This window comes from Pongo abelii, chromosome 7 (genome assembly GCF_028885655.2).
Source record: "Pongo abelii isolate AG06213 chromosome 7, NHGRI_mPonAbe1-v2.0_pri, whole genome shotgun sequence".
In the NCBI taxonomy this organism is placed as follows: Eukaryota; Metazoa; Chordata; class Mammalia; order Primates; family Hominidae; genus Pongo; species Pongo abelii.
The window spans coordinates 159,408,844-159,424,930 of NC_071992.2; the positions used below are offsets into that span (position 1 = coordinate 159,408,844).

At 52.8% G+C, this 16,087-nt stretch overlaps 1 protein-coding gene across 2 annotated transcripts; it reads right to left on the minus strand.

The window, feature by feature from the left end:
- Window positions 1–3,005: 3,005 nt before the first annotated feature.
- LOC100461139 (cytochrome P450 11B2, mitochondrial) lies at window positions 3,006–10,380 on the minus strand. 2 transcript variants are annotated; one of them, XM_024251550.3, is made up of 9 exons: window positions 10,139–10,380; window positions 9,596–9,751; window positions 7,547–7,746; window positions 7,206–7,409; window positions 6,765–6,919; window positions 5,766–5,932; window positions 5,287–5,365; window positions 5,010–5,207; window positions 3,006–4,551 (listed from the first exon to the last, which is right to left on the minus strand). In XM_024251550.3, the coding sequence occupies exons 1-9, from the start codon at window positions 10,375–10,377 to the stop codon at window positions 4,438–4,440; spliced, it is 1,512 nt and encodes a 503-aa protein (XP_024107318.3). In that variant the 5' UTR covers window positions 10,378–10,380; the 3' UTR covers window positions 3,006–4,437. The 2 variants fall into 2 exon arrangements, with proteins under 2 accessions (XP_024107318.3, XP_024107319.3); XM_024251551.3 differs by lacking the exon at window positions 5,010–5,207 and having other exon boundaries at window positions 4,302–4,551; window positions 10,139–10,377.
- Window positions 10,381–16,087: the final 5,707 nt, after the last annotated feature.

The following is a 16,087-nucleotide window of genomic DNA, read 5'->3' on the forward strand; positions in this document are numbered from 1 at the left end:
TACTAATCCTGTCCAGGATTCTACCACAATCTTCTGCCCTGCATCTCTAACCATCACAACCACTCTTTTTTTGGTTACACACAAATGCCACTAATCTTTACATATCCTTTACTAATTGACCAATTGTTATGCTCCAAAAACACAATTGATCAACCTGCTACCTTGACACAAGCAACGTACCAAGTATTATTATTCAAATATATGTGTAGTTGTCAAGTGCATTGAAATTATGTTGTACAAATTCAATGCAATTCCCATCAAAATACCACCATCATTCTTCACAGAACTAGGAAAAACAGTCCTAAAATTCATATGGAATCCAAAAAGAGCCCCCATAGCCAAAGCAAGACTAATCAAAAAGAACAAATCTGGAGGCATCACATTACCTGATTTCAAGCTATACTATAAGGCCATAGTCACCAAAACAGCATGGTACTGGTATAAAAGTAGGCACATAGACCAAGGAACAGAATAGAGAACCCAGAAATAAACCCAAATAGTTACAGCCAACTGACCTTCAACAAAGCAGACAAAAACATAAAGTGGGGAAAGGGCATCCTATTCCACAAATGGTGCTGGGATAATTGGCAAGCCACATGGAGGAAAATGAAACTGGATCCTCATCTTTCACCTTACACAAAAATCAACTCAAGATGGATCAAGGACTTAAATCTAAGACCTGAAACTATATGAATTCCAGAAGATAGCATTGGAAAAACCCTTCTAGACATTGGCTTAGGCAAGGATTTCATGACCAAGAACCCAAAAGCAAATACAATAAAAACAAAGATAAATAGCTGGGACTTAATTAAACTAAAGAGCTGTTGCACTGCAAAAGGAACAGTCAGCAGAGTAAACAGACAACCCACAGAGTGGGAGAAAAGCCTCACAATCTATACATCTGACAAAGAACTAATATCCAGAATCTACAATGAACTCAAACAAATTAGCAAGAAACAAACAAACAAACCCATCAAAAAGTGGGCTAAGGACATGAATAGACAATTCTCAAAAGAAGATATACAAATGGCCAACAAACATATGAAAACATGCTCAACATCACTAATGATCAGGGAAATGCAAATCAAAACCACAATGTGATACCACCTTACTCCTGCAAGAATGGTTGCAATCAAAAAATAAAAATAAAAAAATAGATGTTGGCATGGATGCAATGAACAAGGAACACTTCTAACTACTGGTGGGAAGGTAAACTAGTACAGCCACTATGGAAAACAGTGTGGAGATTTCTTAAAGAACCAAAAGTAGAACTACCATTTGATCCAGCAATCCACCCAGAGAAAAGAAGTCATTATACAAAAAAGATACTTGCACACGCATGTTTATAGCAGCACAATTTGCAAGTGCAAAAACGTGGAACCAACCCAAACACCCATCAATCAACGAGTGGATAAAGAAACTGTGATATATATATATATATATATATATATTTTATATATATATACACATCATATATATATATACATCATATATATATATACACATCATATATATACATCATATATATATATACATCATATATATATATATATATATATGATGGAATACTACTCAACCATAGAAAAGAATGAATTCACAGCATTCACAGTGACCTGGAATTATGTTAAGTGAAGTAACTCTGGAATGGAAAACCAAGCATCATATGTTCTCACTCTTAAGTGGAGGCTAAGCTATGAGAAAGCAAAGGCATAAGAACGACACAATGGATTTTGGGAACTCAGGGAGAAAGGGTGGGAAAAGGGTGAGGGATAAAAGACTACAAATAGGGTGCAATATATACTGCTCGGGTGATGGGTGCACCAAAATCTCATAAATCACCACCAAAGAACTTAGTCTTGTAACCAAACCACACCTGTTCCCCAATAACCTATGGAAATAAAAAAAATTTAATAAAATAAAATAAAATCATGTTGTACATACAAATATATACATAATCACACTTTTAAATACGCTTTGCAACCCCACCCAGATACTGTTAGAGACTCTGGAAATTTCAGATTTACTTCGTTGGCTAATAGCATATGTATGGAGAGCCGAATTACGGACCACCTACAAAGACCCCTTGTGCTTTGTGCTCCCTCCTAATCATGTATATTTTTAGTCTTCCTGATGTTTAGGGCATCTTAGGCCCTGCTCTGTAATGTCTCATCTCTCATGACACCAGTGCTTTCTCAATAATGACATCCAAGCATCACCAGGCCGATCATGTAATCATCCTTGTTATTTTCTGTGCTTCTGATGTTTTTCTGGGCTTGCATCCTGGAAAGGATGCCCTACCAGGGCTGGCCAATTACTACAGATGGTCAAGGTCCCCCCTGGCAAATGCCTTTCCTGTGAAGTCTTGCCAGCACAAGCCCCGTGCCAGCCACCTTGTCGCACACTCCAGACCACAGCTCCCCTGAACAGATTCCCCCAGAGTCAGGCACCAGACAGCCAGAGACAATCCCTGTGACTGGGAGCCCTGGGTAATCCTGCAAAGCAATCAGTCCCAAGCCTGCCTACCCTGCTTTCACTGGTTCCTTCCCCAGGAAGAACTAGAACCTCTGCCTTCAGATTGACCCGGATGCTTCCAATGAGGTCATGACGACAAGAACAGCCCCGCCACTGCACGCTGTCAGTAACAGACTATTTCTTCAACCACAGTCGTCTCCTGGCCTGTGGGCCTCACCACAACTGAGTAATAATTAAGCCTACATTTAAAAACACACAAAAATTTACATATGGGACAGAGTTGCATGGAATTAGGCAGGCGCACACACACACACACACACACACCCATTCGCAGGCACACATTTCACTGGTAAGTTCTAAATGAGCTCAGTGAATCATGCCACTGTCAATTTCCTGTTTTGAAGACTGTTCTACATAAATGCAAGCTGCTGATGGTGGGAGGCTGTGTGAAGGGTGTGGGGGACCTGCCTGTATATATATGTCAACAAATTTGAATGTATCTGTAATAATTTTGAGATAAAAGCCTTTAAAATATTTTTCCAAGGTTTATTTTAGGATCCCATGATCTAGTGCTGACTAGGGGAGTTGGATGGGTATCTGTGAGAGCCCCATAAACAAGAAAGCCATCTCTGAGGTCTGTGCACCTTGTTCCCCCCTTATTCCTTTCCCGTGCTGCACTGCATTGCCCAGGGTGGGGAAGCAACCTGCAGTCACAGGGTGACTGACCTGAGTCCCTGAGTCCTGGAACTACTGAACACACCTGGAATGATTACCTAAGTATTGCCCCTTTCATGGGGGAACAAACGCTCTGATCCTCATCAGCCACCATGAGCTGGCTACTGAGATCTTTGCCCCAGTGAAAATCCCAGGAGATAAAGACGATGTGGCTGGGCACATTCTCACCCTGGGGCACTTCCTCTCCCTGCACAGGAGCACTGTGAAGTGGCCAGTTCAGGAGGGGTCAACTCTTTCTGCTGGGCTAGGAGCAGATGAGGCCCACAGGCAGGTTCACGTTTGGAACTGCAGCCTCCCTGTGCCCACCCCAGGTCATGGCACATGGCATGGCTCTGTATCAACCAGAGGAATGAGTCAATAAAACTCACCTGAGTCCTTGTTGGCCCAATCCTGTCTCTCCTGTTGCCAAAAACATTTCTGGAACCACACCCAAAGTTCCCACCCCACATGACTCTTCCATCTCCTCACAGCATCCTCGGGACCTTCCCCAGGGGACAGCTCAGGAAGCACAGGACCCAATGCCCACTGCTGGAACAAGGCCTGGTCCGTGAAAGACGAGGCCTGGGGCATGAGGCTGACATGATCAGCTGGGGAACACACGTCCCTCGAGACTCAGTTGTATCACTTGAAAATGGGGATGTGTCAGGACAAGTGACCACAGGGTCCTTTTTACTCTACCCTGCAGGACCCTATTCCAGGGTGACAACTTTCAGAGAGCTCAGGGCATGCTCGAGCTGCCTGGGGGGCAGGCTGCAGGAGGGAACTTGACTGGACTCTGAGATGCTGGGATCCCGCTTAATGACTCTGACAAAGTCTGCCCAGGAGCCCTGGCCAGGGGAAGAGGAACAGGGACATGTGAGACTAGGCAGGAAGGCAAGGGACAAAATCACAGCACCCTTCCATGGCCACATGAGGAGCCTGGAGCCAGTGCTGGGAGGAGTAGAGTCAAGCTGTCCAGAGGGCACTGCTTGCTGGAGAAGGGGCCAGGTGGGGCTGAGGACAAGGCCAGGCCCTGCCAGTAAGATCATCTCCAGCTGTGCCCTGGCGTTGCTGTTTGGCAAGCCTGGCAAGCCCCAGTCCTGGAGGCCCTGGGGAGTTCCATTTGTGCAGGAGCTGGCTGGACAGAGGGGTGACTCAGGAAGCTGTGCATGTGGGAGAGAAGAGGGGTGGCCATGGGTCAGGCAGAGGGAGGCTGCTGGCCAGGCTGGGACCCCGGGTGCAGAAGCACCACTAGTTGATCGCTCTGAAAGTGAGGAGGGGGGACGTGCCGGGCCTCAATATGAAGCTGTAGACCATCTTTATGTCCTCTTGGATTAGTGTCTCCACCAGGAAGTGCTTCAGCACCTAGGACAGAGGCTGGGTTTCCATCTGGCCTGGTCAGCAGCCCATGGACCTGGGGCAGCTTCCTCCCATAGTCCCAGGTGCAACAATTATGCTGAAGGGGGAGCAGCAGCCTGGGCCCCAACCTATCCCATTTCTGACCAGCCCCACCTTACGGACCAGGCCCAGACTGAATCCTGCCCAGGTCTTGCCCAAGCCCCATTATCCTGTACAGGCTCCCCATTACCCTGTACAGGCTCCACCCCACTCCCCTAGTCCCCATCTCAATGTTTAGAAGCAACCTCACCCAGAGCCTACCCTGTCTTGCTCAGCACAGACCCTCCCTGGTCACGTCGACCTCAACCAACCAAAGCCCCATCCACTGTTCCCAGGTGTCAATCACACCATGCAAGCCCCGCCCCCCAGTGTGCAGGCCCCGCCTCTGCTGCCCAGGTCCCGCCCCCGCCACCAGGCCTGCTTACGTGGTGCAGCAGCAGCAGCATCTCCGCTTCTGCCAGGCGCCGCCCCAGGCACTGGCGCATGCCAAAGCCAAAGGGCACGTGGTGGAAGTTCCTGCCGGAGCCCCTGATGTCTAGCCAGCGCTGGGGATTATACCGCTCAGGCCTCGGGAACAAGGCGGGGTTCCGACCCAGCGAGTAGAGGAAAACCTGCACCAATGTCTGCGGACGGTGCAGAGCGGGAATCAGGGAATGACTGGGGAGGGAGGTTCTCAGCTGGAGGGGTGTGCGGCTCACTCACCCCAGCTGGGATGTGGTAGTTCTGAAGCACCAAGTCTGAGCTCACCACTCGCTCCAAAAACAGACCCACAGGGTAGAGCCTAGAGGTGGGGGCATCCATAGAAAGGGTCCTCAGCTGTACGGGGCTTCCTGTGCCCTCTGCACCCTTCCTACCCAAGACCCCCCACAGGTCCCTGGCCCATGGGAAGCCCAGGTCGTGAGGAAGTGCTTCCTTGCACCTGCTGAGCCCGGCCAAACCTCCCCTAACTTGAGTAGCCCCAAGTCCAGAAGGACATGCCCCACGTTAATCCCCAGGGCGTTGAAGAGGGATTCCAGAGGAAGAAGAGCTCCCTGTCCTTGAGGGGGAGGAAGAGCAAGTGCAGGGGAATGGGCTGCTGGGTGATGCTGCTTATCAGCCCCAGATTCTGTCTGCCACCACCCAGTGGGGGCTGCTCTCCAGCAGGGGGCCAGGGCCACAGAGAGGGCTCAGCCATCACCCACCTCAAGGTCTCCTTGAGGGCCGCCCGCAGCAAGGGCAGCTCGGTGGTTGCCTTCTGGGGATGTTCACTGATGCTGGCTGCAGCAGCCAGGCTCTCCTGGCGCAGGGCCTGCTGCACATCGGGGTTCCGAGCCAGCTCAAAGAGCGTCATCAGCAAGGGAAACGCCGTCTGCAGGAGCCACAGCTGCAGGGTCAGACCTTGCACAGGAGGACTCAGCCCCCGGGACACCCCTCCCAGGACAACCTCCCTGTGAGGGGTGAAGACATGCATGCCCTGAGCATGACAGAGCCCTGGGACCCCGGATCTGAAACCTTGATGACCACTTGGGCCAGATTCCCTGACTTCTTCAGGGAAAGGTGACCCCCATCTCCACCAAGGCCCAGGTCCCCTGCAGCCTCTTCAGGGCGGGTTCTCACAGCCACCATTAGGGCAGGGAGCCCAAACCTCAGCATCATCCAGGGAATTCTGGAGCCCCAGCTCCCTCTGCTTCCATTGGGTTCTCCCCACTGTGCACCCACAGGCCCCTCTGCACTGGCTGGAGCCTGTGCTGCTGTCTTCCCTGCAACCCTGCCCTCTCATGCATCTACATTTCTGGCCCGAGGTGACAGGGCACACTGGGAACGGTGCCCAGTGGAGTCCTCCAGCTGCCTCTCAACCCTCCTTCTCCTTGTACACCCAGAGCTTTCCAGTGGGGACTGAGCTGCTGTGTGTCCAGGGCCTCATCCAACTTTCTTCCAGCCTGGAGCATGGTTCCCTACACAGGTAACTGCAAACTCTGTCTCATGTGAGGGGTGGCTCACATTTCCCCTCCCCTGCAAATCTCATCCCTTCACAAAGGAGGGGGAAGGCTGAAGGCAACAGAAATGTGGGGCCTGTAGCCCCACATGGGGCATGTGGGTGCCGTGTGGCATTGTCACACGTCAGTGTGACATTGTCAGGCACTGCCGGGGAGGCAGGCTTGGCATCATCCTCTCTACGTGGGGCTGGTTGCTGTCCTGACCGTGTCCACGCTCCCTGCAGTGAGTTCCATAGAGTTGGCCTTGATGGCTTCTAGTGACAGTTCCGCATTCAACAGGAGCTCCGCCACAATGCCTGTGTAGTGTTGAGGGCGGTTGAAGGCCAGTTCCTGATAGATTTTCTGGATACAGTTGTCACCTGTCCGGGGAGCAGGGGACAGCCCTCAGATCTTGGTGCTGGGAAGTGTCCTTCAGTGTCCTCCTCCTGCCCAGCCTGCCCTGACACCCAAGTCGCCCTGCTCTCATCCCAGATTCCCGGGATCAGACCAGCCCAGCCCCAGCCTCACACCAATCTCCCTGGCAGGACGGCGAGGAATCCCCGACCCCTCCCTGTGGCCTCCATTCCCCACTGGGTGGTGGAGAGGGAGAAATTGGGCCCCCATGGTGTCCCTTCCCCATAGCACTGCCCGGGTCCCTGGCCTCACCGTACTGGAAGATGCAGTCCCAGGCCTCAAAGTGCTCCTTCCACACCTTGGGGCTGGTCCAGCGAGACAGGCTCCTGGGCATGAACATGAGCTGGACGGTGGATTTGAACATGACCTCCAGGGCATGGAGGAAGTTCAGGCTGGCAGAGCTGGGGCTGTGGCCAACCAGGCCCAGCCGCTCTCCAAAAAGAGCTAAGTTGCTGGCTGCGGGGAGGATGCACTGCTGAGCACAAGGCAGCCCGAGACCTCCTGCCTGCCTCCCCCCACTCCCTCCAGTCCCCCATCCCCGTCCCTGGCCACTCCAGGGTATCTGAGGCTGGACCTTCCCACATGGCCCACACCTTCTATGGTGTAGTGGAAGATGCTGGGCTGGACGTCCAGGGTCAGGCTCCCCCGGGCGTTCTGCAGCACCTTCTTCTTCAAGGCCTGGGAGAAGTCCCTGGCCACCGCATCCACCATCGGGAGGAACCTCTGCACGGCCTTGGGAGACAGCACATCTGGGTTCAGCCGCAATCGGTTGAAGCGCCATTCAGGCCCATTCCTACAGAGGCCAGGGCAGAGCTTGTGAGGCCGCCTCAGCAAGATACAGGCCCTGACCCGTATCCCATTCTCCTCGTCTCCAAGAGGAATCGGCCTGCAGGGAGATGATGGGGGCCCTGGTGGGAGCTGCCTGTTTGTGTTCGAGCTGCAGCCTTTTCTCAGAGCGGCCTCCAGGTGCTGGGCAAAGGCCACTCAGGTCTAAGCAGGGATGAGACAGTAGCTTCTGCCCGCAGGTGCTGACAGGGTAACTGAGGTCATTCCTGGGACCTGGCGACCCAAGTCTGGCACCACCTCACCCATGCGGGCCCTCCCTGTAGTGGGGGGAGGGATTTTCTGCAAGAAAGGAACTGACCCCTGTTGTCAGGCTTTGCCCACGTCACCCACACAGTGTCCTGAGGGGAGAGCCCCTGGCTGCCCTCTCCTCCTTGCCCTTCCCCGCCCTGGGCACAGTGCCTCTAGGGCAGCAGCCCCTGCCTGTCTCTCTGAAGCATCTGTATCTTCTGCAGGACAGAAACCAAGCTTTGTGCTTCATGCCATCCTCACCCACAGCCAGAGTGCGTGGGGACTGCATGGATGCCCCCAGGGAATGGTGGGGAGGAATTTCCCCTGTCAGCCACATTCCTGAAAAACTCCTTTATTTATGTCCAGCTGGCTGCTGTCAGCTGTTGACAGTGATGACAGTCAGAAGACGCACATGCACACATGCGCCCATGCAAGACCTCAACACCATGTGTGAAGAGACACATGTACACGCGTGCACAGACACTACACCCATGCCAGCACCTGCACATGCACACACAGAGACACTCGTGCACACACACCACACATCATACAAGCACACACACAGACACATGTGTACACGCACATGCACACACAACACATGTGCAAATGCAGGTACAGAGAAACACACAGCATGTGCACAGATGCAAGACACACACACAGGTGCGCTCCCCTTCCTTCCATTATGCTCACCCAGCCTCCATTATGCGCACCCAGCCTCCTGGACCTGCCTTCCTGGGTCCTGACTCTCTCCCAGATGTCATCTGTAGGCCAGCCTCAGTGAAGGCCCCGACCCACGGGTGCCCTTTTACCTAAATCCCACTATTCCCAAGAGCGTTCCCTTCCTACGATGGAGTGGGGCTGTCGCCACTGTGACATCCTCGTCCAGTCCTTCCCCCGTCTTAATGACAACATCCCTGCAGGTGACTGACTCCAAGCATCAGCCTCTCCCTGCCCACCTGACCAGGCGCCACCCTCTCCACGGGCCAGGAAACATCCTCCCCAGTGCCATCAACCGCCCCACCTCGTGCCTTGCTTCTGAGAACAACGGAGCCGCCAGCCACCTGCGTCCCCACCTGCCTCCTGCCCCAGACTGTCCCCATCAGGAAGATTTGCCAGGACTGCAGGGACCCTGAGCGCCCTGAAGGAGGCTGCGGCCCCGGCGAACACCAGGCTCAGCACTCACAGCCTGTGACCCGGGCCAGTGGGAGTCCCCTTCTGAGGGCCTCAGTTTTCTGACCTGTGGGAAGGAGAGTCCCCAGACCGCAAGAGAAAGCAGCCGCCGAGGTGGGTGCAGAGCGGGTTCTCACTACACAGAAGGGCTCATTGCTCTGTGTCTTCTCCCCTGCAGAGGTGCCCATGCCCATTTCTCCACCACTGCCCTCCTTCTCCAACCCACAGGGCAGACGTGACCCCACAGGATGGCTGTCCTCTGGGCCCAGTGCTCACCCTCACTGCCCACCACAGGGGCCCAGGGCATATGTGCTTTCGGGTCCTGCCTCTCTCGCCTCCCACCTACACCCAGGCTGCCCATCCTGCTCCCAGTTCCCAGCTCCCAGCTCGCCCCTCACAGCAAGAACACGCCACATTTGTGCCCACGATGTTGTCTATAGGCCACCCAGGGCTCCAGGATCATCCTGCGAGGATGTAGGCTGTCCACCTGTTGCAGCTTCTCCACGTCCTCTGGCAGCATCACACACACCATGCGTGGTCCTCCCAAGTTGTACCTGTGGGGCCAAGCACGAGGCCCTGCTGGACGGGGTCATGTCCCCCCTGGCCCCACCCTGCAGTCCCAATCCAAAGTGTCTCCTGTCCACCCTCCCTGCTCCTGGATTAGCGGCTTCACAGCTAAAGCCCTCCTGCTGGCTCCCTGCAACCTCTCAACTTTAGTGCTTTTGAGTCCTGCCCTCTCTGCAGTGAGCTGGGGTTTGCTCTGCACCATCCCCTGCCCTGGCAGAGCCACAGACCAGCACGTGCTGCCCTCCTTCCCCATCCTCCAAAGGAGGCAGAGTGCTGGGACCTGCTGGGAATGGCAGTGCTGAGTGCCCGGCAGGGTTCTGGGCAGCAGGGGCAGGGCTCTGGGTGTTCCCAGTGAGGGCCAGGGAGGGCTTTACCTGAAAATGGGCCCCAGCTCCTGGAAGGTCTGGTGCATCTCCAGGTGCAGGTGCTCATAACCCTGCTCCCTCCAGATCTGCAGCAGCCTCAGCCACCTGTTGCCTGGACGCTGGGGCATGGCTTCAAAGGGCAGCACCGTCCTAGGGGACCGAGCGGCTCTAGTGCCCAGTGCCCGTGCCCTTTGCAGGGACAGCCAGGGCACTGCCATGCACACCTCTGCCTTTGCCCTGAGTGCCATTCCAATGCTGCCTCCACCCTGTTCAGCCCAAATCCTTTTATCTCACCCAGGAACCTGCCCTGGAAACAGATCACGTCATGGGAGAACTGGCTCTGGACCTGCCTGAAACTCTCAGAGCGAAGGTCAAGGCTGGAGGCCCCCAGCCAAAGGTAGATGAAGGAGAAGTCAGGTGCCTAATCCCCCATTGCTGCAAGTCCTGCTGGTCTGAGGATGCTGAGAAAAGGCGTGGGGTCTAGACTGGGGGTCCATGCTGGTGGAAGGTGGTGGGACCTGGCCTCTCCTTTCTCCAGGGTTGAGAGGAGTAAAATGGATGGGGACTTTATCTTATCGTGGGATGAGAGGGGGCCTTGGATTCTTTTAATAGACTTTATTTTTATACCACAGATTTAGTTCACTGCAAAATTGATCAAAAACTGCAGAAAATTTCCACGTACTCCCTGCCCTGACACAGACACATCCTCCACCACAGGACCGCACTGGTTCCATGTGAGGAATCTGGATACATTGTTATCAACCAGGGTCCTGGATTCACATGGGGTCTCCTCCTGGTGGTGAACATGCTGTGGGTTTTGGCAAATGTATGTGATTTGTATCCCTCCTCGCAGGATCCTAGGAGTATTTTCACTGCCTTAAAAAGAGGAAAAGAAAACCTGTGCTCTGCCTGCTCATCACTCCTGCCCCAGCCCCTGACATCTCTGATCTTTTTATCGTCACCATGCTTTTGCCTTTTCCAAAATGTGGTATCGTTGGAATGACAGTTTGTAGCCTTTTCAAAGTGACTTATCTGAGTTAGTAATATGCATTTAAGGTTCCTCCATTTCTTTTCATGGCTTGATAGCTCATTTCCTTTTTTTTTTTTTTTTTTTCTAGAGGCTGGGTCTCACTTCTTTAGTGGTTGCCCTAGAGTTTGCAATATACACTTAAAACTCATCCTCCAAGTCCACCTTCATATAACGCTATACAGCTTCAGAGGTAACGCAAGCACTTTATAATCATCAGATATTCTAGGCCGGGCATAGTGGCTCATGTCTGTCATCCCAGCACTTTGGGAGGCCGATGAGGGTGGATCACCTGAGGTCAGGAGTTTGAGACCAGCCTGGCCAACATGGCAAAACCCTGTCTCTACTAAAAATACAAAATTAGCCAAGTGTGGTGGTGCATGCCTGTAATCTCGGCTGCTCGGCAGGCTGAGGCAAGATGAATGCTTGAATCAAGGAGGCGGAGGTTGCAGTGAGCCGAGATCATCCCACTGCACTCCAGCCTGGGCAGCAAAGCAAGACTCCATCTCAAAATAAATAAATAATAAGGTGTTTTTAATTCCACTCACCCATCCCTTGTATCACTGCTGTCCTTCATTTCACATATACATAGCTATGATCATCAAATACACATTCTGGCTTTTATTTATTTACGTATTTTTATTATTTATTTATTTATTTATTTATTTATTTTTGAGACAGCGTCTCACTCTGTCTCCCAGGCTAGAGTGCAATGGCGTGATCTCTGCTCACTGCAACCTCTGTCTCCTGGGTTCAAGCAATTCTCCTGCCTCAGCCTCCCAAGTAGCTGGGATTACAGGCCTGCACCACCACGCCCAGCTAATTTTTGTATTTTTAGTAGAGACGGGGTTTCACCATGTTGGCCAGGCTGGTCTCGAACTCCTGACCTCAGGTGATCTGCCTGCCTCGGCTTCCCAAAGTGCTGGGATTACAGGCGTGGTGAGCCACCACGCCTGGCCTATTTTTGTTGTTGTTGTTTTGTTTTAGCAAACTCTTAGATAAATTAAGATTCAGAAAAAATAAAAGACTCCGTTTTCTCTTTACTGATTCCTTCTGAAATGCTCTTCCTTTCTTTATGTAGCTCAAGGTTGCTGACCTGTATCATTTTCTTTCTCTCTGCAGAACTTTTAAAAAACATTTCTGGCAAGTCAGTTATATTGGCAACAAATTCCCTCAATTTTTATTTACCTGAGAAAAGATTTATGTTCACTTTTGAAGGATAATTTCACAGGATGCAGAATTCTAGGTTGATGTATTTTCTTTTTTCTCCTAAAACTTGAAATGTTTCCCTCCACTGTCTTCTTGCTTGCGTGGTTTCTGAGGGTAAGTCAAATATAATTCTTAGCTTTACACCTATATAGATAAGATGTCCCCCACCCAACCCCTGGTTTCTTTTTCATCTTTGATTTTTCCGAAGTTTGAGTATGATGTGCTTAGGTGGAGACGTTTGTTTTGTTTTGTTTTCTGCTTAGTGTCTCTGAGCTGCTTGAATCTGTGGTTTGGTGTCTGACATTAATCATTATTGATTCAAATGTTTCTTCTGTTCCTTTCTTTTTCTCTCCCTCCAATGTCCCCGTTATGTGTATGTTACACCAGCAGTAGTTGTTCCACAGTCCACAGTATTCTGTTCCATTTTCTTCTCTTTGCTTTTCAGCTTCCAGCTTCCATTGACATATTTTCAAGCTCAGAGATTCTTTCCTCAGCTGTATTCAGTCCACCAATAAGCCTAAGGCATGCTTTGTTTCTGTCACAGTGTTTTTGATCTCCAGAATTTCTATTTTCACTCATCCTTGAATTTTCATCTCGATGTCCACATTCCCCATCTGGTCTTGTGTGTTGTCTACTTTTCCACGAGGGTCCTTAGCATATTAATCATAGTGGTTTAAAATTCCCAGCTGATCATTCCAGGTCCCTGCCATATCTGAGCCTGCTTGTAATATTTACTCCATCACTTCAAACCTTGGCTTTTGCCTTTTAGTATGCTGTATCATTTTTTGTTAAGCCCCAGACATAATATGCTGCATAAAAGAAACTGCTGCAAATAGGTGCCTTTGATGATGCAGGGGTAAGGTGTGCAGGGAGGGGAGTGTGCTGTGGTCCTGTGAGTAGGTCTGAGTCTTTCAGTGAGCCTGTGTCCCCAACCCATGAACATTACAAGGGCTTCTCAGTGTTTCCTTGACTTAAATGAGACAGGATAAGCAGTAAGGGCTGGGGCTGTGTGTGGCTCTTCTCACATGTGGCAGGCTACACTGACTGGGGTTGGATGTCTCTCTTCTCCCAGATAGTTCAGCTCTGATAAAACCCAGCAGCTTAGGCTCTGGCAAGACAGTCTCTCCGAAAGGCTGGACTTTTTAAGAACAGAATGCTCTGGCGTATTTCATAATGGCCGTTCTTTTTCTCTTGCTGCCTGACATAGACGAGCTTTCCTGATATTTGCAGTGAGCACCTAGTAGACCTCCTGGAGGTAAAACTCACGTAAGTGGGGCCCTCATGCCCAGGTTCCCAACTGATATTAGCTCTTATGCTTGTGCACACTGAGCCCCAGAAACTCTTCCGGGATTGCTCTGGATTTTTTTTCCTGGCACTGGCCCCCAAGAAGCCTGCCCTTGGTGAGTGGCAATTCTCCATTTTCACCTGTCTGACTCTCCAGTCTTGGGGGTGGCAGTTTGCTGTGTGGTCCCACTTCTCCTAGGAAGCTAAGAAGAGTTGCTGATTTTAGGAAGTTTTTTCCCTTTTACTTGACGTTAGGATGAATTAACAACTTCAAGTTCCTAGCATGCTGAACTAGACGCAAAGTTTGGACCTTGGATTACTCATCTACCTGGAGCAAGGCCCCACACTGGAAGGAAGGGCGGAGGGCTGTGCTTCCCGAATTACCCACCGGCATTTCACCTCCTCTTCCAGGCCCTATGCTGGGTGCATGGAGCAGGAACAAGAGCCCACACAGGCCCCTCCCAGTGAGGGGCTCCATCCTCTCGGGGCAATTCCGTGAGTCCCCAGGGGCACAAGGTGGCACAGAAGGAGATGAAAACATGTCCGAGGCCAGGTCTGGGCTCACCTCACTGGTCCTGCTAAGAAGCTGGGAATACCCAGGAGACCACGAGAGGCCGGGTGCTGGGAGCCACACCCAGGCTGGAAGACGAGCAGTGCTTGCCTAAGTCTGTCCTCATCCAGGCAGGGGCCCTGTGCCAGCGACTCACATCCCCCTTTTCTGTCCTAAAACGTGTTGTCCGTGGTTCAGATTCATAGAGCCATGAGGGGCCTGTGACGACTGAGTTGAGGGCCGTTCTCAAGGTCCCCACTGTGCCATGAACTCCCTCCAGCAGCCACACGCCAGGCACCGAACCTTGCAGGGGGATCTGCGGTTTGGTGACGTGTTGTCTCATGGGAGCCTGCAGCAGTCCCAGGAAGGGAGGATTGCTATCACTGTCCCCATTCCACAGGAGGAAACTGAGGCTCAAGGTGTGCAGTCCCCTGACTCACGTCCCCCAGTGGGTCGGAGGGACCGCAGAGTTCTCACTCCTCAGCACCCTTCAGATGTGCCCTCCAAGCCCTGAGCCCAGCGGCCCAGCCTGAGGCCGAGCAGCCCTGGCCCCAGGGAGACTACACCCCTCCTGCTGCCCCGCAGTGGCTTCTACACCCTGTGGCCTTTTCCAGTTTCAAGGACCAGGAAATCCCGAGATCTGCTCCGCTGGGCTCTGCCTCAGCTCCTCTGACTCCAACCCTCCAATGTCAGAGCCTGGAGACTCCAGGGGGACCCACCAAAGCCCCAGGGACCCTCAGCCTAGACCCCTGGGTAGGGGAACATGCCTGGTCGCATGCCGTGCCAGGCCTGAGCTACCCGCCCCTCCCTGCTGATGCTGCCTGCCAGGGCCCCCGCCTTCCCTTGGGAGGACAGATCAGTGGCACCTGGCACTGCCTGTCCACTCTCCCTTGGAAAGGCACTCACTCCAAGTCGATGGGGGCTGCACCTGGCCATGGGGGAGGATGACAGGGTTCCTGATGCCCTGAGAATGGCGCCCTGGGGCACCCTGATGCAGGTCAGAGCCTGCAGCGCCACACCAGCTGAGGCCAGAGTGCGGCTGGACTGCCCTGCAGTAGCTGTGGCCTGGGGCCAGCCTAGAGGAAGGGGCCCTTTCATACTCACAGCTCACACAGCTGTGCATCCCCAGGACTCTGCAGGCCCAGGGAGGGTGTGCGTCCCACCCCGCACAGCACTGCAGAGTTCCCAGGCAAAGCTCTCACAAGCAAGACAGTGTCTGTGTGGACCCCATCATCTTGCCTGTGTCCAGTGAAGTGGGACCAAGTTAGGAAACCTCTCAACTTGCACCATCCCACAGGCAGAAAGGGCCGACCGCAGTGGGAGACTTCAGCCAAGTGGGCGATGCCACCGGCTACAGTCACCGTGTGGCTCGGAAAGCAGAGAGAGCAAGTGTGGCAGTCTGTCCCCTCTGTCCCCTCACTGGCAGTCATCCCTCCGCATTCTCGTCAGGGCTGCAGAGCTTGCAGGCTAACTTGGGGACCGCCGGTTGGCTCCTTTTCTCTGGGTCATGCTCACAGGGAGGTCCAGAGGCCACCTTCTTGCATTTTGCTGGTGACTGGAACCAGGGTGTGGTAACATGAAGACGGCTTGCGTTTCAGCGGGTGGTTGCTTGGGGAACGTGTAGACTGTGGCCTCTGACTGCTGATTATGTTTTTAACACCTGAGTCAAGTCCTTCCAACTGCAGGAGGGGCCGTGGCGGGCACCGCAAGGCTGAGTGGGGAATTCGCTGGGGGGCGAAGCTGAAGGGGAAGCCAAAGGCAGCCGCCAGTGCAGTCAGGGAAAGGGGCTTCCAGCCTGGGACACGGGAGGTCAGGCCTGGCCAGGAGTGGGCAGCAACGGGGCACGAGGCCTGGGCTGGGGGGAGCCAGATGAGGTGCTGGGAGGGTT

Excerpts from the sequence above, each read along its gene's own strand:
- LOC100461139 (XM_024251550.3), bottom strand. The coding sequence starts at position 10,377 with ATGGCACTCAGGGCAAAGGCAGAGGTGTGCATGGCAGTGCCCTGGCTG. Across the intron at positions 9,752-10,138 it reads GAGCTGGGGCCCATTTTCAG|GTACAACTTGGGAGGACCAC; the intron begins GTAAAGCCCTCC and ends TTGGCCCCACAG. Across the intron at positions 6,920-7,205 it reads GGACTGCATCTTCCAGTACG|GTGACAACTGTATCCAGAAA; the intron begins GTGAGGCCAGGG and ends CTCCCCGGACAG.